We start from the raw sequence: 25847 nt of genomic DNA on the forward strand, positions 1-25847 counted from the left end.
TCCCAAGCTCTTCGTGATGCTGAAATCGACGAAGGTAGAAATCAAGAAAAGCATCAAGTGTTGATGGTAAAACCACTAGTTTCAAGTAAAGGGACAAAGGGAAGAAAGGGGAACTTCAAGAAGAACGGCAAACAAGTTGCTGCTCAAGTGAAAAAACCCAAGTCTGGACCTAAGCCTGAAACTGAGTGCTTCTACTGCAAAGGGACTGGTCACTGGAAGCGGAACTACCCCAAGTAATTGGCGGATAAGAAGGATGGCAAAGTGAACAAAGGTATATTTGATATACAGATTATTGATGTGTACTTTACTAGTGTTCATAGCAACCCCTCGGTATTTGATACTGGTTCAGTTTCTAAGAGTAGTAACTCGAAACGGGAGTTGCAGAATGAACACAGACTAGTCAAGGGTGAAGTGACGATGTGTGTTGGAAGTGGTTCCAAGATTGATATGATCATCATCACGCACTCCCTATACTTTCGGGATTAGTGTTGAACCTAAATAAGTGTTATTTGGTGTTTGCGTTGAGCATGAATATGACTTGATCATGTTTATTGCAATACGGCTATTCATTTAAGTAAGAGAATAAATTGTTGTTCTGTTTACATGAATAAAACCTCCTATGGTCATACACCCAATGAAAATGGTTTGTTGGATCTCGATCGTGGTGATACACATTCTCATAATATTGAAGCCAAAAGATGCAAAGTTAATAATGATAGTGCAACTTATTTGTGGCACTACCGTTTAGGTCATATTGGTGTAAAGCGCATGAAGAAAATCCATGTTGATGGGCTTTTGGAATCACTTGATTATGAATCAGTTGATGCTTGCGAACCGTGCCTCATGGGCAAGATGACTAAGACTCCGTTCTCTGGAACAATGGAGCAAGCAACTGACTTATTGGAAATAATACATACTGATGTATGCAGTCCAATGAATGTTGAGGCTCGCGGCGGGTATCGTTATTTTCTGACCTTCACAGATGATTTGAGCAGATATGAGTATATCTACTTGATGAAACATAAGTCTGAAACATTTGAAAAGTTCAAAAACTTCAGAGTGAAGTGGAAAATCATCATGACAAGAAAATAAAGTTTCTACGATCTGATCGCAGAGACAAATATTTGAGTTACGAGTTTGGTCTTCAATTAAAACAATGTGGAATAGTTTCTCAAAATCGTGCCACCTGGAACACCACAACATAATGGTGTGTCCGAACGTCATAACCGTACTATTATTGGATATAGTGCAATATATGATGTTTCTTACCGATTAACCACTATAGTTTTGAGGTTATGCATTAAAGACAGCTACATTCACGTTAAATAGGGCACCATCTAAATCCATTGAGACGACACCGTATGAACTATGGTTTGGCAAGAAATCTAAGCTGTTGTTTCTTAAAGTTTGAGGTTGCAATGCTTATGTGAAAAAGTTTCAACCTGATAAGCTCAAACCCAAATCGAAGAAGTGCGTCTTCATAGGATACCCAAAAGAAAATGTTGGGTACACCTTCTATCACAGATCCTAAGGCAAGATATTCGTTGCTTTGAATGGATCCTTTCTAGAGAAGGAATTTCTCTCGAAAGAAGTGAGTGGGAGGAAAGTAGAACTTGATGAGGTAACTATACCTGCTCCCTTATTGGAAAGTAGTTCATCACAGAAATCTGTTCCTGTGACTACTACACCAATTAGTGAGGAAGCTAATGATGATGATCATGTAACTTCATATCAAGTTACTACTGAACCTCGTAGGTAAACCAGAGTGAGATCCGCACCAGAGTGGTACGGTAATCCTGTTCTGGAGGTCATGTTACTTGACCATGACGAGCCTACGAACTATGAGGAAGCGATGATGAGTCCAGATTCCGCGAAATGGCTTGAGGCCATGAAATCTGAGATGAGATCCATGTATGAGATCAAAGTATGGACTTTGATTGACTTGCCCATTGATCAGCGAGCCATTTAGATTAAATGGATCTTCAAGAGGAAGACGGACACTGATAGTAGAGTTACTATCTACAAAGCTAGAATTGTCGCAAAAAGGTTTTCGACAAGTTCAAGGTGTTGACTACGATGAGAGTTTCTCACTCGTATCTATGCTTAAGTCTGTCCGAATCATGTTAGCAATTGCTGCATTTTATGAAATCTGGCAAATGGATAAACAAAACTGCAGTCCTTAATGGATTTATTAAAGAAGAGTTGTATATGATGCAACCAGAAGGTTTTGTCAATCCTAAAGGTACTAACAAAATATGCAAGCTCCAGTGATCCATCTATGGACTGGTGCAAGCATCTCAGAGTTGGAATATACGCTTTGATAAGTTGATCAAAGCATATAGTTTTATACAGACTTGCGGTGAAGCCTGTATTTACAAGAAAGTGAATGGGGGCACTACAACATTTCTGATAAGTATATGTGAATGACATATTGTTGATCAGAGATAATGTAGATTTATTCTGCAAAGCATGAAGGAATGTTTGAAAGGAGTTTTTCAAAGAAAGACCTCGGTGAAGCTGCTTACATATTGAGCATCAAGATCTATAGTGATAGATCAAGACGCTTGATAAGTTTTTCAATGAGTACATACCTTGACAAGATTTTGAAGTAGTTCAAAATGGAACAGTCAAAGGAGTTCTTGCCTGTGTTACAAAGGTGTGAAGTTGAGTAAGACTCAAAACCCGACCACGACAGAAGATAGAGAGAGAATGAAAGTCATTCCCTATGCCTTAGCCATAGGTTTTATAAAGTATGCCATGCTGTGTACCAGACCTATTATATACCCTGCCCTGAGTTTGGCAAGGGAGTACAATAGTGATCTAGGAGTAGATCACTGGACATTGGTCAAAATTATCCTTAGTGGAATAAGGATATGTTTCTCGATTATGGAGGTGACAAAAGGTTCGTCGTAAAGGGTTACGTCGATGCAAGTTTTGACACTAATCCAGATGACTCAAAGTCTCAATCTGGATACATATTTAAAGTGGGAGCAATTAGCTAGAGTAGCTCCGTGCAGAGCATTATTGACATAGAAATTTGCAAAATACGTACGGATCTGAATGTAGCAGACCCGTTGACTAAACTTCCCTCACAAGCAAAACATGATCACACCTTAGTACTCTTTGGGTATTAATCACATAGCGATGTGAACTAGATTATTGACTCTAGTAAACCCTTTGGGTGTTGGTCACATGTTGATGTGAACTATGGGTATTAATCACATGGTGATGTGAACTATTGATGTTAAATCACATGGCGATGTGAACTAGATTATTGACTCTAGTGCAAGTGGGAGACTGAAGGAAATATGCCCTAGAGGAAATAATAAAGTTATTATTTATTTCTTTATATCATGATAAATGTTTATTATTCATGCTAGAATTTTATTAACCGGAAACATAATACATGTGTGAATACATAGACAAACAGTATGTCACCAGTATGCCTCTACTTGACTAGCTCGTTGAATCAAAGATGGTTAAGTTTCCTAGCCATAGACATGAGTTGTCATTTGATTAACGGGATCACATCATTAGAGAATGATGTGATTGACTTGACCCATTCCGTTAGCATAGCACTTGATCATTTAGTTTGTTGCTATTGCTTTCTTCATGACTTATACATGTTCCTATGACTGTGAGATTATGCAACTCCCGTTTACTGGAGGAACACTTTATGTGCTACCAAACGTCACAACATAACTGGGTGATTATAAAGGTGCTCTACAGGTGTCTCCGAAGGTACTTGTTGGGTTGGCGTATTTTCGAGATTAGGATTTGTCACTCCGATTGTCGGAGAGGTATCTCTGGGCCCTCTCGGTAATGCACATCACTCAAGCCTTGCAAGCGTTGCAACTAATAAGTTAGTTGCGGGATGATGTATTACGGAATGAGTAAAGAGACTTGCCGGTAACGATATTGAACTAGGTATTGGAATACCGACGATCGAATCTCGGGCAAGTAACATACCGATGACGAAGGGAACAACGTATGTAGTTATGCGGTCTGACCGATAAAGATCTTCGTAGAATATGTGGGAGCCAATATGAGCATCTAGGTTCCGCTATTGGTTATTGACTGGAGACGTGTCTCGGTCATGTCTACATAGTTCTCGAACCCGTAGGGCCCGCATGCTTAAAGTTCGATGATGGTTATATTATGAGTTTATGTGTTTTGATGTACCGAAGGAGTTCGGAGACCTGGATGAGATCGGGGACATGACGAGGAGTCTCGAAATGGTCGAGACATAAATATCGATATATTGGACGACTATATTCGGACATCGGAAAGGTTCCGAGTGATTCGGGTATTTTTGGGAGTACCGGGGAGTTATAGGAATTCGTATTGGGCCTTAATGGGCCATACGGGAAAGGAGAGAAAGGCCTCAAAGGGTTGCCGCACCCCTCCCCATGGGCTAGTCCGAATTGGACTAGGGAGGGGGGGGCGCCCCCTTCCTTCTCCTTTTCCCTTCCCTCTCCTTCCCTCCTACTCCTACTACTTGGAAGGGCTCCTAGTTCTACTAGGAAAAGGGGAATCCTACTCCCGGTGGGAGTAGGACTCCCCTAGGGCGCGCCATAGAGAGGGCCGGCCCTCCCCCTCCTCCACTCCTTTATATATGGGGGGAGGGGGCACCCCAAAGACACAACAATTGATCTCTTGATCTGTTAGCCGTGTGCGGTGCCCCCCTCCACCATAATCCACCTTGGTCACATTGTAGCGGTGCTTAGGCGAAGCCCTGCGTCGGTAGAACATCATCATCGTCACCACGCCGTCGTGCTGACGAAACTCTCCCTCAACACTCGGCTGGATCGGAGTTCGAGGGACGTCATCGAGTTGAACGTGTGCAGAACTCGGAGGTGCCGTGCGTTCGGTACTTGATCGGTTGGATCGTGAAGACGTACGACTACATCAACCGCGTTGTGCTAACGCTTCCGCTTTCGGTCTACGAGGGTACGTGGACAACACTCTCCCCTCTCGTTGCTATGCATCACCATGATCTTGCGTGTGCATAGGAAATTTTTGAAATTACTACGTTCCCCAACACCATAATGCAATAAATATTGATATAAAAGCATGATGCAAAATGGACGTATCACCCACGTTGCTAAGAAGATGGTGCGTCGCAGGCAGATTCTGTTGATGAGGCACCTTAGTGTGCCAGATGTGAAGAGTGGCTCCGAGAAGACCATTACTCCTGAGGATACTTGGTGCTTGGAGAACTGTCAGTGGTCTGATGAAGCACATGCTTCTTCCTCTGTCCATGTTCCTGAGGCAGCTACTGCGACGGCTGAGGAGTCTGAGGAGTCTGATGAGGCTCAGGATCCTGACGATGATATTGATGATGATGCATTAGACAGCTCCGCGGCCACTGGCGAGGAGGTCTACTAAGCCCCGGGGCGCTAGCTTCGCTCTGTTCCTTTTTGGTGTCTCGATGCCAAAGGGGGGAGAGCCCCATTAGGTAGGTCACAGGAGTTGCATGGGTGGTTATATCTGCAGTTGGTCTTTCTAGTTTATTTTCCTGCTCTTTCTAGTGCTCTATGGACTTATTCTATGTTGTGATCTCGTGCATGGTGTAAGACATGCATCGTTCGGGTTATCTATGCACTCTTCGTTCAGTAGAGTTTATTATATGTTGGTTTATTATATGTTGTCTCTACTGCTTTAATTCATTACGGTTGTTTTGCGCTCTTCGGTTGGTCTATAAAATCCAGGGGGAGCATTCCCTAGTGTGCGAACTTTGCATTCCAAAAGCAAACTCTTAATAGTGCTCACACTCAGGGGGAGCCCCTCCTTTATTTTTAGAACTCTGGACTAATCGCGTGGTTGTCATCATCCACCAAAAAGGGGGAGATTGTAAGGGCATCCTTTGCCTTAGGGTTTTGGTGATGATGACAAGACACGTGGACTAATCATACGCCATAGTTTTCTCAGGTACACATGGTGTGGCGCAAGACGGTTAGGTCTTCCCTCTACGCGGAAAAGATCGAAGACGGAGTTTCCGACGCTTTTATTCCTTTGGTCGTAGGATATCCGTACTATTAAGAGGGAATCAACATTGGAAGGTACTGGGTGAATCATTTCACGTACACATTCTTTGCACCCACCATATACCTTCCGTTTCGACGAAAGAGAGGTTCCCCATCATCTGTTCTGTGCAGTCCTGCTCTTGGCGGTTGTACCGCTTCATTGAGCGGTTGTACCGCTGGCCGGTAGTTCCGGTCCTACCACCGCCCCTACTACCGGGGTGACCCCCTTCTGGACCAGGTGCGGTTGTAGACCGGTGGTGGAACGGTAGCTCTGGTTTTTCTCGATAAACCAGTACTACCGGTGATCAGGGCGGTAGTACCGCCTCGGACCCCACCGCCCAGGAACTTCAGGCCTAGCGGTAGTTCCGGTCCAACCTCCGCTCCAAATACCGGCTTGAGGGTTTTTCTTTCTGTTGTGGCCCAGCAGTTGAGCGGTGGTTGTGCGGTAGTTCCGGTTTGTTCCGATAAACTGGTACTACCGGGTGCGCCACCGGAAGTACCGCCCTGGTGCCCTGGGAAGGCTTCCCCGCATTCACCGGTTGGACCGGTGTCTTGTGCGGAAGTACCGGTCCCATGCATTTCTGCACATAACGGTTGGATCTTGGGGGGGGGGGGCTATTTAAGGAGGTGCTTCTCCTACCTCCCACCTACCTCTTGCCTCTCTCTCTCCTCCATTACTGGCATTAAAGCTTTCTTGCCCGATCTCTCTCCCTAGCCACCCAAACTTGTTGATTTGCTAGGGATTGAAGGAGGAGACCTAGATCTACACTTCCACCAAAGGATATTTGATTCCCCCATACTTTCTTGTGTGGATTTTGTTACTCTTGGGTGCTTGGGCGCCCTAGACGGAAGAGGTCACTTTGGAGCCACATTCGATTGTGGTGAAGCTTCGATGTTTAGTTGGGAGCATCCAATTAAGTTGTGGAGAGAGCCTCAATCTTGTTTGTAAAGGTCTGGTTGCCGCCTTCAAGGGCACCAATAGTGAATCACGACATCTCGCATTGTGTGAGGGCGTGAGGAGAATATGGTGGCCCTAGTGGCTTCTTGGGGAGCATTGTGCCTCCACACCACTCCAACGGAGACGTACTTCCCCTCAAAAGGAAGGAACTTCGGTAACACATCCTCGTCTTTACCGGCTCCACTCTTGGTTATCTCGTGCCGTTACTTGTGCAAGCTTATTTGTGTTTTATCCCTTGCTTGCTTGTGTGCTTGTTGTTGTTGCATCATATAGGTTGCTCACCTAGTTGCATATCTAGACAACCTACTTTGATGCAAAGTTTAAGTTGGTAAAGAAAAGCTAAAATTGTTAGTTGCCTATTCACCTCCCCTCTAGTCAACTATATCGATCTTTTCACTGGCCTCTCCTACAAGCAAAAAAGTAAATCACACCAAAATCAACACAAAAGGCGCACCAAATCAAGTCGAGAAGTGAGAGTGTAAGGGATTCATCGTACCTAATCCGGAGAGACGGCGGCGGCGGTGATCCGGAGCGGCGGTGGCGGCGATCCGAAGAGGGGCGGCAGTGAGGGGATCATCACACGTGCATGCGGGTGGGCTGGATGGGATAGTGTGTGGCGCGGGGTGGGGTGTGTGTACGTGTGACCAATTCCTTAGTGTTGGTTTTTTCATAGGAACCTCGTGTGGGCATCGTTTTTTTATTGGTTCAGTGCTGGTACGTGGGAGGTGGGAATGAGGACGAAAAAAAATCCGGGTTTGGTGGGACGAAATTTAACCCGGAACGGAGACTACCAGCTGAGGCATTAGGAGTAGAGATATGTTGGCCGGGTGATAGTGATGATCCAACTAGTGGCACCATAACCTCGCCTCGTCGTTGTTGGTGCTAGGCCAAGTCGACGGCATCATGTCGTAGGCATGCGCTGCCTCCTCCGCGGTGGCAAACGTGTCGAGCCACCTCTTCTATCGCTTATCTAGATTTGGGATCTTCGTTGCCCAAGTGCCTATGGTCGCTACTGCATGCTTCGATACTTTGGCGGTGGCCGCTGGTACATGGAGGCTTGAGGATGCTGTGGCGGCCCGAATCAGAGGTCCGGAGGCGGAGCGAGCACTCGTTCCGGCTCCTTGTCGATGAGCTTTTGAAAACTAGATGCGTCGATTCCAGCGAAGGTAGTGGTCGGCGGACGAATCGAAGTGTGGTGGTGGTGGTGGTGTGTGTGTGGGGGGGGGGGGGGGGTAGGCAGGGGCTGAGGGGTGCACGTGGGCATGTGTGGTGGTCATCGGAGGCAGGTTGAATGTTAAAAAAATTTAATCATACTAAAAAACATGTTTTTAAAATTATTCATAGATTTCAAAAAAAGAAGCCAAATCAACACCCTTAGGACATGTCCAACGCGGACCCTCAAAACCACATGCATACGTTTGGACCGTGTTGACCTAACGTGCTTTGCCATCCGACGTATGCCTGTATCCGTCCACTCGGCGATCTGGACGCACTTTTTCTCGCAAACCACGTCCATGTGGGGTGGGGGGGGGGGGATTGTGGGCGTCCAGTGCGCTGTCACGTCCGCTTTTGACTGCCCTGCCCCACCCAAACTCCCTCCCTTGCCAGCGTTTCATATCATTATTTTACAATTTTTATATACTTTTGTCAACAATTTATATTATTTTGGGATTAACATATTGGTCTAGTGCACATTACCCGTTACCTTTTTTGCATGTTTTTGTATTTCGCAAAATCCATATCAAACTAAGTCCAAACACGATAAAAAGTTACAATAGTTTTTTTTGTATTTCGCATGTTTTTGTATTTCACCACACCAGTCCAACGCAGAGTAGTCACAGTAGCCCCATTGGTCGTCGAGAATGCACGCGCCGAATTTCATGGTGGAGGTGCAGTGTGGGACGGGGCCGTGCTCCTTGTAGCCCTCCAGCCAGGCATGAAGGAAGCCCAGCATGGGGGGAGCTCCGTGGTGGTCGTGGTAGCGACCGCGAAATCAAGCGTCGGAGAGGCGGTCGAGATAGAGCTTGCTGGTGAGGAAGGCTCGCCCGGCGAAAGGTGGAGGAAGATCTCCTCGAGGAGCTCGTCCGGCAGTGGCGGCGGCAGTGGCATCGTGGGTGGCGGGGCGAGTCTTTTTTTGTTTGAGAAGGTGGCGGAAGCGAGGGTTGCAATCGGGAGGGGATCCGTCTGGAGTGGAACGGTTCAACCTGTTTTTGTTTAGTTGTGCGTGGCATGCTCAGCTCAGTGTACGTCGGCGGGTTCTGTTTGCTAATTGCTGACACCGTTCGAGGATTCTGTTTAATTTTGACAACATTTTTTCAGTCCTAAGATTTGCCATGTCAAAAGTGTACTTCACTTAGTCTGACAGCATTTCTTCCACTGGTTGCCGAGGCGGACGATATCACTTGGGCTGGGCATCTGTAGCCTTCTCGCCTTCTCCTGATCAGTTCCTGAGACGAACAATTGTTTGTCTACATTCCAGTACATGATTAAGCAATATCATGTTATCAATTTTAAAATTTATTGTTCTGACACATTAGGCAGTTTATTATCTGTTTGAATCCATAGCGAGAAAAGAAATGCAAGTTCTACCATTTAATAAGCTCATGGTTTAGTATATTGAAACATATATAGATGCAACATCCACACATGAGAAGTTTGTTCACTACAAACGTGTTGCACCTACGGTTCATTACATTCAGACATTCATAGTTGCAACATCCATACATGAGAAGTCGGTTCACTACATTTTTCGATAAAAAAAGTATTAATATCGCGAAGATACCAATTACACCCGACCTCTATACCAACAAGATGCCCAAAAGGATCAAGGATACATACAACCAAAAAAGAATATAAAAAGAACAGAAAAAGGAAAAAGAAAAAAAGGCCGCGTCATGGTGAACAGTCACTAGCAGCAGCAGCACTCTAACCACCACCAAAGACAACACTCAGAATACAAAAGATATTCTCCAAAAGCAACGCCTTCAAGAAAGAAACAATGCACAAGCGTTGTCGTTGCCTGATCGAAGATCTTAGGCTTTCACCCCGGAGAAAGTCTGAGTTCATCCAAACAATACCTTCAACAAGGCGATTGTCAGGTACAACCAATACAGGCAAGACCTTAGGCTTTCACCCAGTGAATCGATACTCGATACTCGAGGAGCACCACCAAAAATGCATTCCTCCAGTGCTACCGCCCCTCGCTTGCCGAGGCCGCTGAAGCAAGTTACCATACATCTGGCACACAAACTTCATCGCATCCAATATACCCTTCCACCAACGATCCAAGACCTCCAATCGCATCCGCCTTGACTTTCCCACCTCTATCAATGTCTCGGGAATCTTTACTTAGACATGTCCCATGACACTGATAAGAGAGCGAAGCTTCGCGCCGCACCCTCCTAAGGCCGTGTTTGGCTGATAATAAGAGCGCATGCGACCGGAGTTTTCCGGTCTAGATATCAGGGGCGACATACGCCAATCCATATAGATCTCCGACTGGAAAAACCGAAACTCGTCAGCTGCCAGATCCAAGAGGTCAACATTCGGCAGAAAGATGACTTGGCAGAAGAAGAATGCTAGGGCTAAGATCCGGCAGAACCAAATCGGGACAAGCCACCACAAAGGACGGGAGCTCTTCCACGACCTAGCACACCACCGGATAGGACTTCGTCTGAGCCGGGTGCGCCGACGAGAGAAGGCCAGGCTGTCGATCGGCAGGAGCCCCGCCAGCCGCTGGCACACCTCGCATGCCTGCCATGGCCCAGATCCGGCAATGTCGGCTGGAACCAGACGCGGCCGCTACCGCCCGGTGTCGCTCTCCATGGCCTGTCACACGGCCGCCCCTCTCCCGATGCGCAACCACACGTCAGAGTGCAGCCGTGCAGTGATGCCCCACAGGAGCAACACCTCCAGATGCGCCTTATCAGCCCACGACAAGCTAGCGCACGAGGGGACAAAGGAGACAAGACCAAAGACACGGATGATCACTTTGGCGAACCTAGGCACTGACTCAACTGTAGTATCTTCGCCAATGCAAAGATACTCGTCGGCATAGTCAGCCGGAATGCCATATGCAATCACCCGCATAGCTGCCAAGAGTTTTTGACATGCGCTAAAGCCCAACAAGACCACGGCGTTTCTCCTTTGAGTAAAAAAGCGAGAATTGGCCTCGCAAGCTTGCACAATTTTTACGAAGAGGGATCGGCGCATTCGATACCTTCTCCGGAATAGGTGCAGCGGATAAGTAGGATTATCGGCGAAGTAGTCTTGCATCAATGTCATGTTTCCGAGCTGGCGCTTGCAAGGGATGCAAGGACGGCCGACGGCCGATCCTCACCGTCTCTTGTGGGTTCGTCCTCGACCTCCTTCACGGCTAGGACCTCCACCACCATCTGATGCCGATGGCGATCGAGCATCGACTCCACGTCCGAGTCGTCAGACGACGAGTCGGATGAATCCTCAATTAAAAATATGCTCGCATGGACTCAAATCCATCTACAAAACTGCATTCGAGCTCGCATCAAGGAAATTTCAACACGCGCGGTCGAGCTAGGGGCTAAGTAGGGGCTCACCGGTGACGACTCGGCGGCTCGGCGAATCCGAGGCGGGCGGGGACTCGAGGCGGTCAATCCGGGGCGGCGGCGACCCGTGGGCGGCTTGGCTCAGCGGATCCAAGGCTCCAGCGAGTGGACCGGGTGCAGTGCGGCCCGGCGACGCTATTCTACTGGCGGAAATGGCCGGAATCGCAGGCGGCGGGTGGGCGGCGACGGTGGTGGGCAGCTGCAGGAGGGGATGTGGGGAACGTGCGTGCTGAAATGTCCTTCCTGCCAACCGCTTTCACGGGATACAGGGCACCAACGGGGGGGACCTGGGTTTCCACGGGTTGGAGGCGGCAATTTTACTGCGCTCCTCAAATTTTTTAAAAGTCGGGCGCATTTACGGTTTATGTTCAGGTCATTTTTTCCCCACAAAACCGTAAACCGACGGTTATTTTACGGGTCGGGACGATATAAAGCGTGTGCTAGAGATGCTGTTAGGACAAGCGCAGCTGCATATTAACCATGAGTGCAATCATAGCAAGCGAATTCTCCCTCGTCCTCCTCCTTTTGTAGGGTATTTCAGGGATCGAGGGCTTTGTGGTATTCATTGATGAATCCCTTCATCTCTACTAAGTGACTATGCATTGGATGAGCTCTATATTCGTATGGTAGGCTCTGTTCAATTTGTTGGATGCACGGACCCACTAGCTTTTCTCCTTGACTTTAGGTTGACTTTCAAGAATCTTATACTCTTCATAATCATATTCCGCCAGTTCCTTTAATTTGCTTCATACTTTGTCTGGAATCAGGTGGGTGGGGGGAGGGCGGCTATGAAACCTACTCGGCTAGCGTGGAGTCTCATGGGATCCGCATATGACCGATGGTTTAAATTTTCTTATTTTACTGGTTGGCTTCGGCAGTCAAACAGTTTGGCGAAAAGCCAAGTGTGAGAATCAAACATATTGGAGCGAGGCGATTTGGAGCTCAGGCTGTAATGAGCCCAAATTTCTCTAAATAAGAAAAATAAATAAAAAGCATATTTTTTTAATAGGACATTATATCGGTATATTTAAAAATGTAAATTTGTTAGGAGATATTTAACATTTGAGGTAACTAAAAAGACTAACTTGTGAATCTATAATACTAGCAAGCATTGCATCTGCAATTTTCATATCTGAATATTTTTATTTTTTATATACCAATATATAGAAACAAGCACTACATGAAAATTTGCACTTCGAAAGAAAAACTTTCTCCACTAAAAAAAGACTTTCTGATTTATACACACATATAAAAGCCATAAAATTGCATGAAAATGAAGCCCGTTATCCAACTGGCATTTTCGAGCACTTTGCACTGGTCCTAGCTAGGGACAAGGATATACAATGTTTTCGAAAAAGGTAAAAAGAAAAGCACACACACGTTATAGCATTATAGTGTAGTAACATATATTTGTATAAGCTTTCTTCTGAATATCGGTAGTGGTTTTTATTGAGATATTGTTACATTTTGTTAAAAAAAAATCCAAACTTCTTTGCAAAATAGACCTGCTACAGGTACGATAAAAATTCATACAATCAGACTCATCTGACGTTGTGGGCTCAAACATCGGGAAGCGTGCCTGTCTCTTATATTATACAAAAATCATATGAAAAACCATCGTACGCAAGGCAGATGCATTTGGAAAATCAGCACAAATCTAGTGTAGAAGGTTATAATTATAGCCAAATTTCATAGTTACAATTTTCTGTGCGAACATTCATATTTATTATTTTTGTTGAAATATATGTATCCGTGTTTTTTATGAAACTTGACGCCACAACTTCGAGAGGTGTATTGGGAAGCGGAGTGCAGGAGGCCTCCCAATCCGCGGCCGCATCTCGGCGACTGGTTCTAGCTAGGGTTTCAATTCATCAATCGGCCTCCCAATCCAAGCCATGGAGTCGCCGCCTCTCAAGCTCAGCGTCGGCCGAGGTGAGGACAGGATCAGCACGCTCCCCGACGAACTCCTCCTCCGAATCCTCGAACGCCTCGACCTGCCCGAGGCGGTCCGCGCCGGCGCAGTGTCCACGCGGTGGCGCCACCTCCCTCACCAGCTCTCGGTCCTGATGCTCGGCATCCACGACATGCCGGTCGAGAACATGGACGCGTTCACGGGCGCTTTGATGTCTGTGTGTCCCCCGGCTGACCGGAACTGCGAATGCCAGCGCAGCCGTGCCATCAAGGCGCTCGTCCTCGGCTTCTACCTATCGGCCCTTCATCTGAGCTCCATCGGCAGCGCAGTCCAAGACGTCATCAGCCGTGGCAAGACCAGATGCCTCGTCTTTCAAATATCCCCGCCGCCTGTGGACAACAACACTGCTCAGCAGCCGCAGCTCGCTGAGTTGGGGCAGCAATTCATGTCCTTCTCCCGCGCCTACCAGGTCGCCTTCCGGTGGCTCACCAGGCTACACCTCAGGAGCTTTGCGTTCGGTGACTCTGACATCACCGACCTCATCACCGCTTGCGATAAGCTCAAGCATCTCAACATGAGGTCCTGCAGACTGGTTGATCGGCGCTCTGCGCTAAAGATTGACACACCATATTCTGGGCTCCAGGAGCTCGAGTTTACACACTTTGGGTGCAAGAGGATCGAGCTCATATCCGTCCCCAAGCTCAGGACAATGCTGTGCCATTCTTGGCGCTCCAAGAACCCTCCAGTTCGCTTCGGCTACGTTCCAGAGCTTTGCAAAGTCAGCCTCACTCGTGAGGCCAAGGTGTGGCAGGCACCATTCCTGCTGAGCGAGTGCTTGTCAAGGAGTGCAACGAACCTGTCGAAACTCCATCTCAATTTTTGCCACCAAATGGTAAAGCTAATTATTCTGCACCATATAATTTTCTTGTGGACACATATCGTATGTTCTTCTTTACTAATTTATGCAGACTATTTGTGTTCCTCTTCTTGGTGCAGATATGGATTAATCCGGAACATCCGAAGCAGCTCAGGGCTATATTCAGAAATCTAGCCGATGTGTCCCTTTCTGGCATCTTCCCTGAGTGTGATCTGAGCTGGACCCTATTTATCCTTGAAGCTGCACCTGCCCTGCAGAAGTTTACAGTAAGTTTGCTACTCTACCTTTTTAATTTAATCCACACCTTAGCCTGGATATGGCACGTTTTCCAATATTCAGCATTAACAACATACCTGCAAGTTAATCTAATTTTTTATCACTCGCAAACTCTAATGTATCACAAAATTTTGAAGCAGTGCATACAGGCTGCAATGAAATTGGGACATATGGAACGCATTGATTGTATTGTATATGAATGATACTATGAATGACAGGGCAATCCAAACGGAAGTTCTGTAGCTCTGGTTTTGAACTTTGCAGAGGGACCATGTCCATAGAAGACGAAAAAAAAATCATGTTGAATCGTACCTCGTTTAGAGTTATCCGAAGCATATTCGCATGTCTTACTCTGCCATAATTTAGTTCATGCAAGTTCGTCCAAACTTAAATACTACACCGAGATATGTTGTAAATTTTCAAATGGCAGATATTTTAATATCAAATGTTACTGCATTGTCCTACATGGCCTGGTGTCAACTTTTCTTAACATGCCTTGTTTATTTTCTTTGCCCGCGCATGAAGTTATCTCGAGCTCAACTATGTGCCAAAACGGCCGTGGACAGTGCCGAGAAGACCAACGTGGTGTGGGGACCATCCAAGGATTTCAAGCACTTGAACTTGAAGAAGCTGGCATTTCAAGGGTTCGAGGAGGAAGACAAGGTGACAAGCTATATAAGGCTAGTCATGGAGCGAGCTGTGGGGTTGAAAAGAATTGTGCTGCTTGGTGAACTCCCATGCCAGGACTGCAACGACTGTAAAAGAAAATGCATGGTTGGTGAACTCCCATCCAAGGACTGCAACGACTGTAAAAGAAAATGCAAGGTGGATAAAGCTAGGAGGCATCGGGTTAAGGAGCAACTCGCCCATGGATCCTGCTCATCTGTGGAGATAATAATCTGCACTCTGAAATGCCATCAATGAATATCGACCAGTATTCCAAGGAAGGAACTCTGAATCTGGAGATAATTTGTGGTTATTAATTGCCTGAGAATGCTTGATTCGTGTGGACCTTGCAGTGTAGCAGCTACATCCTACATCGAAATTGCTGTGCAGAGGACAGTACACACCCGACATGCAGCCAACACTTATATCAAACGGTGGAGTAGTGTAGCTGCGTGCATCAGATGGTGCAATCTTCAGCATCGTTCAGAAATCGTCTGTGTACTGTCATGTGTATATCAGGGTTCTAGCTACATTATGTGTGCACTGCAATCTGGATGCCTGCTTTTCTCCTTCAGTTTAGCAAGAAATTTCCTACCTACTATATGTTGATCTGTTTACCTGGCTTTGTGTGTAGTAGGCTTGGGTCTCTGGGAATGTTTGCTAGTCCCTCCGATCCATAATAATTATCGTGGTTTTGTGTACCTGGATTTTTCTAGTCAATATGAACATGTGACGGAAGCAATGGATGCGAGGTTGATCACTTGATCGTGCCGACGGTGTAGAGAAAATATTTGTGCACCTTTTTTCCTATGCTAATTTGTGCCTGGATGTGTCTGACTCTGGCAAGCCTTTAAAGTTGTGTACTTGATATCAACCAGTATTCAAATAAAGGAAGTCTGACATTTTTCCAGCAAGAACATAATCTTGCCAATGGGGATAAATTAATATCGAGAGGACAACCCAACCCAGCAAACAGTATATATGTTTTAGCATTTACAATAGCCACCCTCAGAAAGTGTTTGCTCAAAGGTAGCATTCCCCATTCTTTTGTATATCATCAGTCTGCAAATTCCTCGGCTGCAGCCAATGTTTCTGATCATTCTACTGTACTCCTCGGCTGATCCTACACCATCAGTATGCATGACTCAAGTGGTTGTTCCCAGCAACAATACCAATGAACGGTGCAGGCAGGTTCAGCCGGGCCTTCAGGTTTACAGATGTGCCCACTGAAATGAATATCTGCGCCTTCCAAATAACAAGAATAAGCCTTTCTTTGAACGATTTCGTGGTAGTTGATCTTGATGCCGACATCAATATACCAGAGATTTCTGAAATAACTCAAAGATAATATATTGGTAAGACTTTTGAAACAGTTCATATAAATATAGCTTTGTGTTGCTTTGCTCAAATGATCTTCTAATCTCTAGCAACAAAATTAGTTCACACATTTTCTGCACATAAATCCCTCACGGACCTTGCAAGCTATGCACATTTTCTATGCACCATATAAATTTCCTCTGCACACATATCATATGTACTTCTCTTCCAATTTCAGCTGTGTATTTGTGTTCTCATACAGATTTGGATTCAACCAGAACATCTGAAGGAGCTCACTGCTTTATTCAGAAACCTGGTCGATGTGTATCTTTTTTTTTTAATCTTCCCTGACTGTGATTGAGTTGGACCTTATTTATCCTTGAAGCGGCATCTACTCTGCAGAACTTTACAGTAAGTCTGTTACTCTCTACTTTTTTTAAAAAAATTAACCCACATCTTAGCCTGTATATGAATCTGTCTAATATGACAGGTTTTCGAATATTCAACATTAGCAACATACCTGCAAGTTAATCTGCTTTTTGATCACTCCCCAACTCTAATGTACAGGGCCGGTCCTGAGATTTTGGGGGCCCGGGGCGAAAGTAAAATTTGAGGCCCCTTAATATAAACATCATAGCAATGATAAATAACAATTCTAAAAAAATAATAATAAATAATATATGCATCTACAAAATGTTATCAATAATTACTTAAATGCATCCAAAAGCCAATATTTATATAAAATAACTTATACAATGTACCTACAAATTTTCTTGTAAAATTCTTCGATGCAAAGCCACTTACGATTGTGTCGATGTCAATCTCATCCATCGATTTCTTCTCGATACATAATTTGTTCATCAATAATTTCAAGTTGGAAAGCATCCTTTTAGCTGATGCAACAATCACCGATTCAGTACGTAAATCTGAATAAATCTTTAAACACCATGAGTTTTTTAAAACCTTTCTTCAAAGAAGTGATCAATTAAAACAAACAAATATTTAACATGAAAATCCTTCCAACTTCTAGAATTCCTTCTTGGCTACTGAAAATTGTAGTATCAAACTATTTCTTCCTCTAGCACGAAGTTTTACTGAAAATTGTAGGAAAATTATAGTATGATATACCTTGGATTGATTAGATCGGCGTCAGTGGCTGGACGCTCGGCGACGATGCGATTGCGTTTTCTGGTGGCAGGCACTTGGCGATGTGTGTGCTGCGTCGTCGCTGCGTTCAGGGCCGGGAGACCTGTCTGCCCTGCGCGACCTGGGATCTGGAGTTTTGAAACCATGGAACAGAGAATAGCAAATTAGGGATGAACTGATGTCGCACGATCGTTTTCTTTTGCTGAAGGAGAGTGTCTCGTAATAATAATAACGGCACGACGTGATTTACGTGCGTACTTGCTCTTTTTTCCGTCCTGATCGTACGCTGATTGAAGCGATTTACATGCGTATGCTGCTGCCTGCCGTCCCTTTCTATTTGGATCTGGCTACTTCTTTTCCTACGTGAAGCTATCGCTTATGGGCTGCTTTACATTCGCGTAATTACCTGGGAGGGGGCCCGGGGCGGCCGCCCCTGCTGCCCCCCCCCCCCCCCCCCCTCAGGGCTGGCCCTGCTAATGTATTGCCAATTTTAGAAGCAGCCTGCATTGCAATTGGGACGTATGAAACACATGGATTGTATTGTATTTGTATATGAATGATAGTGCAATGCAAACAGAAGTTTTGTTGCTCCATTTAAACTTTGCAGAGGGACAGTGTCCATGCAAGAAGAAGAAAGATCATGTTGGATCATACCTTGTGTTAGAGTTATCCAAAGCATATTGGCATGTCTTACTTTGCCTAGGATTTAGTTCATGCAAGTTTGTCCAAAAACTCTATAAGTACCTAAACTTAGAGACTAGCTACTATCGAGCGTTTTGCAATATTTTATTTGGAGGATATATTTTATATTAATTGTTATTATGTTGTGCTGCCTTATTTATTTTCTCTGTCTTTGCATGAAGTTATCTCGTGTTGACTATGTGCCAAAACGCCCAGGGAGAATGCCGATAAGACCAACGGTGGTATGGGGATCATCCAAGGATTTCAAGCACTTCAACTTGAAGAGGCTCACAAGGAAGACAAGGTGACAAACTATATAAGTCTAGTCATGGAACGAGCTGTGGGGTGAAAGAGAATCGTGTTGCTTGTTGTGTTGGAGTTAACCTAGCCTATAAATAAACTTATACGGTGATGGACTCCTGATCCGAACCGGACAGGAATCACGGTCGTGATTAACTCCAACGATCACCCAAGCACTTCAACTTGAAGAGGCTCGCAATTCAAGGGTTTGGAAGGAAGACAAGGTGACAAACTATATAAGTCTAGTCATGGAACGAGCTGTGGGGAGAAAGAGAATCGTGTTGCTTTTGTTGTGTTGGAGTTAACCTAGCCTATACATAAACTTATACGGTGATGGAGTCCTGATCCGAGCCGGCCAGGAATCACGATCGTTCTTAACTCCTACAATCACCCCCCTAATCATGATGTCATCACGTTACAGCTTCAACGCCGGTCCTTCTTCGCATCTTCAAGAACTTCTCTCTTCCCAAAGACCTGGTTAGGATATCTGGTAGCTGATCATTGGTGCAAATGTAGTTGACCTTCATCTTACCTTCTTCCACGCGGTCCTTTATGTAGTGATACAATGTATCAGTATGCTTGCTCCGATCAGGCCGCACTGGATCCTCACATAGAAAACTTTCAAACTTGCTATCAACAATGAGTACAACTTGTTCCGGATATTGATCCTGAGATCACCGTATAGCCCTGCTAGCCACACACCTTGACACGCCGCAGCGGCCGCTACAATATACTCTATTGCATCAACTGCAGGTATTTTACTCTTCTTGCTCAGCTCAAGACGAGGTTCCATTGAAGCGTGAACTGGATTGTAATCTTTCATGCCACGGCTTTCAAATACCTTCCTTGTGTATGTCTCATGGCATAGTGCAATCCCCTCCGTCTTTTGATGTACCTCTATCCCGAGGTAGTATCTCAAAAGACCTAGATACGGCTATCGAAGAGGGAGGTCATCAACTAGCACGCTCATTTTAGAATAAAAGAAATGAAAAAAAGGAAAAAAGAAAGAATAAAAGAAATGATAGGTTCTAGTTTACCAGATCCGGCTGGTTGGTGAGGTGGTTACACCAGTGTATATCGAAGAGGGAGGCCATCAACCAGCACACTCATTTTTTGCGGATTAAAAACACGGGGAAAAACTACATGGGCCGGCCTAGTGCAGGGAGCTTCAGGCGGTCGTTTGTAAAATACACATTAACGGGCGCCAAAAATAGGATTCACCCAGAATCCGACTATGGACACTTGTGGAAGACCCCTTGTTTGCTGGTGTCTTGGGCTGTAGGTTCTTGTTTACCTGATCCTACTGGTTGGTGAGGTGGTTACACCCGTGTATATCAAAGAGGGGGGTCGTTGGTTCGAAGCACGCTCAATTTTTGCGGATTAAAGACACGGACAAAACTACATGGGCTGGCTCAACGTGGGGCGCTTCACTCAGTCGTTCGTAAAATACACATTAACGAGCGCTTAATATTCGCTCAGAATCCGACTATGGACACTTGTGGAAGTCCCCTTGTTCGCTGCTCTCTTGGGCTATAATCTTTATGGGTCTGGGCCTTCAGCTAGGCCATATGTAGCCATGGGCCTATCACGTAGGTGTTCCTTCGTCAATCTGTCTATTTTGCCAACTGAAGTTCATGCTCTTGTCCTGGATGCTTTTGATATTGGTGTCCTGTTTCAGAGTGCCACAGCTATTGCAAATGCAGAATAATGCCGTTGTTTTTTTCTATTATTTGTTGTTTCTTCTATTGATTTCACTTGTTATCATTTTCTATTTCAGGTTTCAAGTAAAATTTTGAAAATAGGTGCGTAGATCCAATACAGTAGCCATTTTAAAGCAGAGCTTAAATATATTGCCCATAAAGTTTTTCTCGCCACCAATATCCAAAACTAACCAAATTTTTTTATATTTTAGAGAAAAGGCATACGGCCGACCAAAAACTAACAACTGACTAGGCGCGATCATCGCTCTAGTAGCAGCCATGAGCACTTATTTTAAGTGTTTTTATAATTCATTGACAATCAACATATTGTTATTTTGACAGACAAGGAGGATTCATGTGTGAGTCGCTCCTTAATCCGGTACCTGCTAGCTTTGTCAACAAGGGATCTTGTGGACTCAAGTTCAAGGTCCGTGGCATTGCACTTATCACAGGGGTGTTTACCACGCAGCTCGATTCTTTTCAAACCCACGGCTCGTTCCATGAAAAGTCTTAGATCATTTGTCACCTTGTCTTCCTCCTCGAACCCTGCCATCACGAGTAACTTCAAGTTCAGGTGCTTCCAATCCTTGGATGGTTCCCGCAGCATGTTGGTCTTCTGGGCACTATGCTCAGACGTTTTGACACATGGATGTTGATTTCGATACAACTTCATGCATGCACACAGAAGATAAACACATATTGCAGTTACGTATCTCCTTTGCAATTTATAAAAAAATGAAACCAACAATACCATTATTTAAGTTCAACGTGAAGCTTACTGTAAAATTCAGTAGGGCAGGTGCAGCTTGGACGATAAACATGGTCCAGTTCAGATCACACTCGGGAAAGATACAGTTAAGATACACATCAGTCAGGTTTCTGAATATTGTAGTGAGGTGCTTGGGATGCTCAGGTTGAATCCAAATCTGCAGCAAGATGAAGAACACAACAAACAACTAAAATTAGTAGGTAAGAAGAAATATGATATGTAGATGCAAAGAGGAATTCATGTGGAGTGGAGAAATAAACATACCATTTCACAACCAAAATTGAGATACAATCTCGACAGATTCGTGGCACTCAACAAGCACTCGCTCAGCGCAAATGGCGGCTGCCACACCCCAGCACGTGAACCAAGGCTCACCTCACGAAGTTGGGGAACATGGCCGAAGTGCACCGGAGGGCTCTGGCAGGGCCAAGACCAGCACCACACTTTTCTTAGCTGGGGGACAGGGATGAGCTCGATACGTTTGCAGGCAAAGCCAACGAACCAAAGCTCCTGGAGCCCGGAGCATGGCGTGTCAATCTTGAGTGCGAGTGATGATCAACTAGTCTGCAGGATATCAGGGTGAGGTACTCGGCGTCTCCAAACGCTAGCTTCTCGAGGGTTAGCACGGTGAGCCACCGGAAGGCGACGAGGCAGGCATGGGAGAAGGAGATGAACCGCTGCCCCAACTCGGCGAGCAGCAGAGTGGTGTCGCTCGAGGGCGGCGAGAATATATCAAACTCGAGGTATTCGGTCTCGCCGCGGCTAACGACGTCCTCGACGACGCGGCCGATGGAGCTCAGTTGGGGAGGGTCCGACATGTAGAAGCTGAGGGCGAGGGTCTTGATAGCACGACTGCACACGGAGCACGGAGGCGGATAGATGGACAGCAACCTCCGTGCCGCGTCGGTGAACGCGTCCATGATCTTGATCGGCGTGGCACCGTGGAACTGGTCGACGTGAGCTCTAGGTGGAGGCGTTCGAGGATTCCGAGGAGGAGGTGGTCGGGAAGAGTGCTGATCATGTCCTCATCCTCACCGATGTTGGAACGCCGATTGAGCGACTTGTTGCGCTTGCGCGGCGGCAGAGAGCCGAGGCGATGACCCGATCGCAATTCCATCGATTGCCGCAGCCGCAAGCGAAACCCTCCTGGTAACGTAGAGGAGGATTCTTGATGAGCTCCTATAACAGAATAAGTCGTGGTCGATCACCGAGAGAAAAACCATGAGCCCAAACTTAGACAGTGGTTTAGTATCACAGTAGTTTTGAGTGAGAGTTCTTGTACCTATTACTCTTGAGAGCTGCGCACTCTCTAGACGGATAGGTTTCGGCTTCTAGTGTTGAAGAGTTTTTGTCTTCACCGAGCCAGATTTTCAGCAACCAAGAGTGATTGTGGTTCGTGAAGGTTGACCGAAGGTTTGGAGATCGCCGACAAGGATCTATCACGAGTAAAATCAACCTGAGTCTGATCAGCTCTACGTTGAAGGAGAAAAGGGTGAAGAGAGTTTATCTTCCGTGTTAAGTCACAGCCCCTCCAACCAGATGTAACCCTTTGCTGAAAGGGTGAACTGGTCTACCAAATCTCTTTGTCGTCATGGAGCACCACTGGTTCTATTCTTCTTCACTGTAATTCTTTCCGCAGTTATTATGTGTGCTTCGTGATGACTATTATCTGATCTGATACCCTCTGCTGCATGTCCTTCATCATATCTCACGTAGAGTTATGTGTCATTCGTAGGCTGAGTTATTATTCGTTGTAATTTTCCTTCACAACTCTGCTTATGTTCGTTGTCATGATCTTAGTTCTTTTGGCATCCTGTATTACAATTATTATTGTTAAGCCTGTTGTTGCCTACGCTCGAATTATTATTGCATCTTACCTTGAAGGCTTTGTTCCTCAGTAGCTAGCTTGTTGGGTTTTCTGATCTACCGATCTTTAATTTCGCAGTTTTGCTTGGGTTCAGTTCAAAATATTCGCAAGAATTTTTGAATCTCCCATTCACCCCCCCTTCCCTTCTGGTCGATATACTCGGTCCTAACAGAGGTGCTAAATTTTTTTTGTCACATAAGATGAAAATATGTGCTGTTTTGTTACTAACGAGCTTAACAAGCTACTCGTTAAACTCGTTAGCTCGTTTGTTAAGCTCGTTAAGCTTACCGAGCTAAAATCAATGATTGGCTCTTTATTAAGAAGCGAGTTACGAGTTTAATGAGCCGAACTATCGAGCAATCATTAAGCTCGCGAGCTACGAGCTTTTGGTCCTGCCCAGGAGGTGGTCCGAGATCATCATCTCCGCGGATTTTGAACGGCGGTGGCTCCATGATTGCAGCCCAGATCGGAGTCTGGAGAAGAGGCCGATCGATGTGGATAATTTATTTGGGCCAATAGGTGCGACGTTTTTCATGCGAATTGGAAGGAGTGCGATGTTGTTGGAATGAATGGCTGCGATCCGACGTTTTAGAAGCAAACAATAGCTCCAATGCGACATGGCTCTGTTTAACCATGAAATGAAAAACACGAGGGGTTAGCGATTCGAGTTATGACACGCGGGACCTAGCAGTTACTCGCATGCGGGTGGGACCCACAACTTATCCACGCAAGCATGCCCGTGCTCATCAGCGTGCCCCGACCCGAGCCAGCCACGAGCCCGAGCCATCCCACCCCACCCCCCCGCCCTCCATTGCTTGCCCTGCCCCTTTCCTTTCCCACCTTCTTCTTCCTCTGCTCCCGCAACGAAGCGCGCCGCCGGCGAGTGATGTCTAGCTCGACTTCGGCCTCCCGCCAATCATGGACGCAGTATGGTCCACTGCCATTGACAAGATGCCCCGATTGCCCGCGCATGGAGCCTCTGAAGCGTTTGACTTGTGTGAGGGAAGAAAATGGCAACCTTGGGCGCAAGTTTGTGAAATGCTTGAGCAAGCCACAGCCGGGGCAGGTTAGATCTGTGTTCTTGACCAATCCTATGGTCTAATTTCTCCCGATTTCTTTCTTTTTTCCTCGAATTAGGGCGGTGGATCTGGGTGGTGGATCTAGGATTCATGCGCCTCCGGCCCCCTGTTTTTCAGGTTCTGAAGAAATGTGGGCATTTTGAGTGGCTCGATGACTATGTTGAAAGGTTGAAATTGGAGGGATCAACTGGAACCCAAGAGCTCAATTTTGGGGGGCGGCTTGCCATGGAACAAGCCCCCAATTTGGCGGACAGAGCCGATCCGATGATGCACAGTGCAGAACTGAAGTGTGAATTGAAGAAAATTGGCAAGCAACTAAAGCATCTGATCGATTTGAAGTAGCAAGCAAATATGATGGTTGGAGCATTTTATGGTTGTGTCATTGCTATGGGTTTATTTTACTTGATGTTCATCAATCACTAGAATTTGTTAGAGTTTCAGTTAGTGTGTCAACTAGTTTCAGGGGTGCCCAGTAGTTTGAGTTAGCCAGGGACCATTTGTTAGATGAATTTGAATTAGTGTGAAGCAAAACTTGCTTGAATTATTGTAATGATATTCTCAGGGGCCCTATTCAGTGTTCATGCTCTGTTTCCTCTGTTTTTGTTCTTCAGTTAACAGAGTACACACCCAAATTCAGTTTCTAGTAAAAAAACAAAACTGGGCTGCCGAATAGATGTTGGGCCGTGAGAAAATGGGCCCTGAGAAAATAACCATGCCCAAGACCAGCTCACCCGCGTAGGGGCACCAGCCCACCTCTAACTTCGGCAAATAAAATGGGGCCCAATAAAATGTTACTTGTCCTTTTATTCTGCCTTTTTCTTGCACTAAATTTTGTGATGGATCATTTTTTGATGCAGTAAAGCTAAATGTTAATTGTTTTTATGCATGTCTACGGTTCCATGAACTAAATGAGTTGCATGCGTGCATGAAGTGTCCGAAGTAAATTAGTTTGCATTTCCTAGTTGCACCCATGTCCATAGTGGGTTTGCATGGGGCTCCTAGTTGCATGTCCATGGTTTGGCTAATATTTTGAAGATGTTGTGTGTGGTGATTGGGGTGTAGAAACCCAAGCCCGTAGCAACCCATAGCAATACACGAATAATAAGCAAAAACAACCCATAGCAATCCACAAATAATAGCACAAAACACACAATATATATAGTAGCATACCCAACGATTATATAGAAGCATAACGATTGCAACCCATAGTTCCACGATAGCCTTACAACTCCATGATAGCCTTACAACTTAAAGTACAAATAAAACTTAATAATAGTAGCATAATGATTACAACTTAACAAAACTAATAAGATAGATCTATAGCAAGCTAGATAGATAGGGGGGCACCAAACGCGGGTTCTTCGGGTTCTTCTTCTCCTCCTCCTCTGGGGCCACCTCGCTCCTCGGGCACCCTCGCTCCTCCGGGCGCCGCCCTTCACTCCTCCCCCTCCCTGTTGTTGATGGGGTACGGGAGCGTGTGCATAACGCCGTTGTTGGGGAAGATGCCGTTGAAGTCAGTGAAGATATTGTAGGTTGTGAAAGCTATGAACTCACAACCAACCCAATACACTCGCCTGAGGAGATGGAAAGCATCGAAAGGGTTAGTGAACGTGGCGAGGAGCCCAACCACAACGCCGTTGTGGTTGACCTCCTCAAGATGGTACATCCGAGGAGAGCCGCGGGGGAGGTG

General features: G+C 45.7%; 1 protein-coding gene and 1 pseudogene across 1 annotated transcript; one reads left to right on the forward strand and one right to left on the reverse strand.

The window, feature by feature from the left end:
* The first annotated feature begins 13447 nt into the window (after nt 1-13447).
* Nucleotides 13448-15556, forward strand: LOC125554982 (putative F-box/FBD/LRR-repeat protein At3g49030). Its single transcript, XM_048718317.2, has 3 exons — nt 13448-14371; nt 14476-14622; nt 15158-15556. The coding sequence occupies exons 1-3, from the start codon at nt 13463-13465 to the stop codon at nt 15554-15556; spliced, it is 1455 nt and encodes a 484-aa protein (XP_048574274.2). The 5' UTR covers nt 13448-13462.
* Nucleotides 15557-20761: 5205 nt separating this feature from the next.
* Nucleotides 20762-22328, reverse strand: LOC125554980 (uncharacterized; annotated as a pseudogene).
* Between the last annotated feature and the right edge of the window lie 3519 nt (nt 22329-25847).

The sequence above is a fragment of the Triticum urartu genome, chromosome 4A (genome assembly GCF_056163025.1).
Source record: "Triticum urartu cultivar PI428250 chromosome 4A, HENAU_Tu73, whole genome shotgun sequence".
Classification (NCBI taxonomy): Eukaryota; Viridiplantae; Streptophyta; class Magnoliopsida; order Poales; family Poaceae; genus Triticum; species Triticum urartu.

Bases quoted from the DNA above. Each gene is read 5' to 3' on its own strand.
- LOC125554982 (XM_048718317.2), top strand. From the start codon at position 13,463: ATGGAGTCGCCGCCTCTCAAGCTCAGCGTCGGCCGAGGTGAGGACAGG. The intron at 14,372-14,475 runs GTAAAGCTAATT...TTCTTGGTGCAG, and splicing joins TCAATTTTTGCCACCAAATG to ATATGGATTAATCCGGAACA. The intron at 14,623-15,157 runs GTAAGTTTGCTA...CCGCGCATGAAG, and splicing joins CTGCCCTGCAGAAGTTTACA to TTATCTCGAGCTCAACTATG.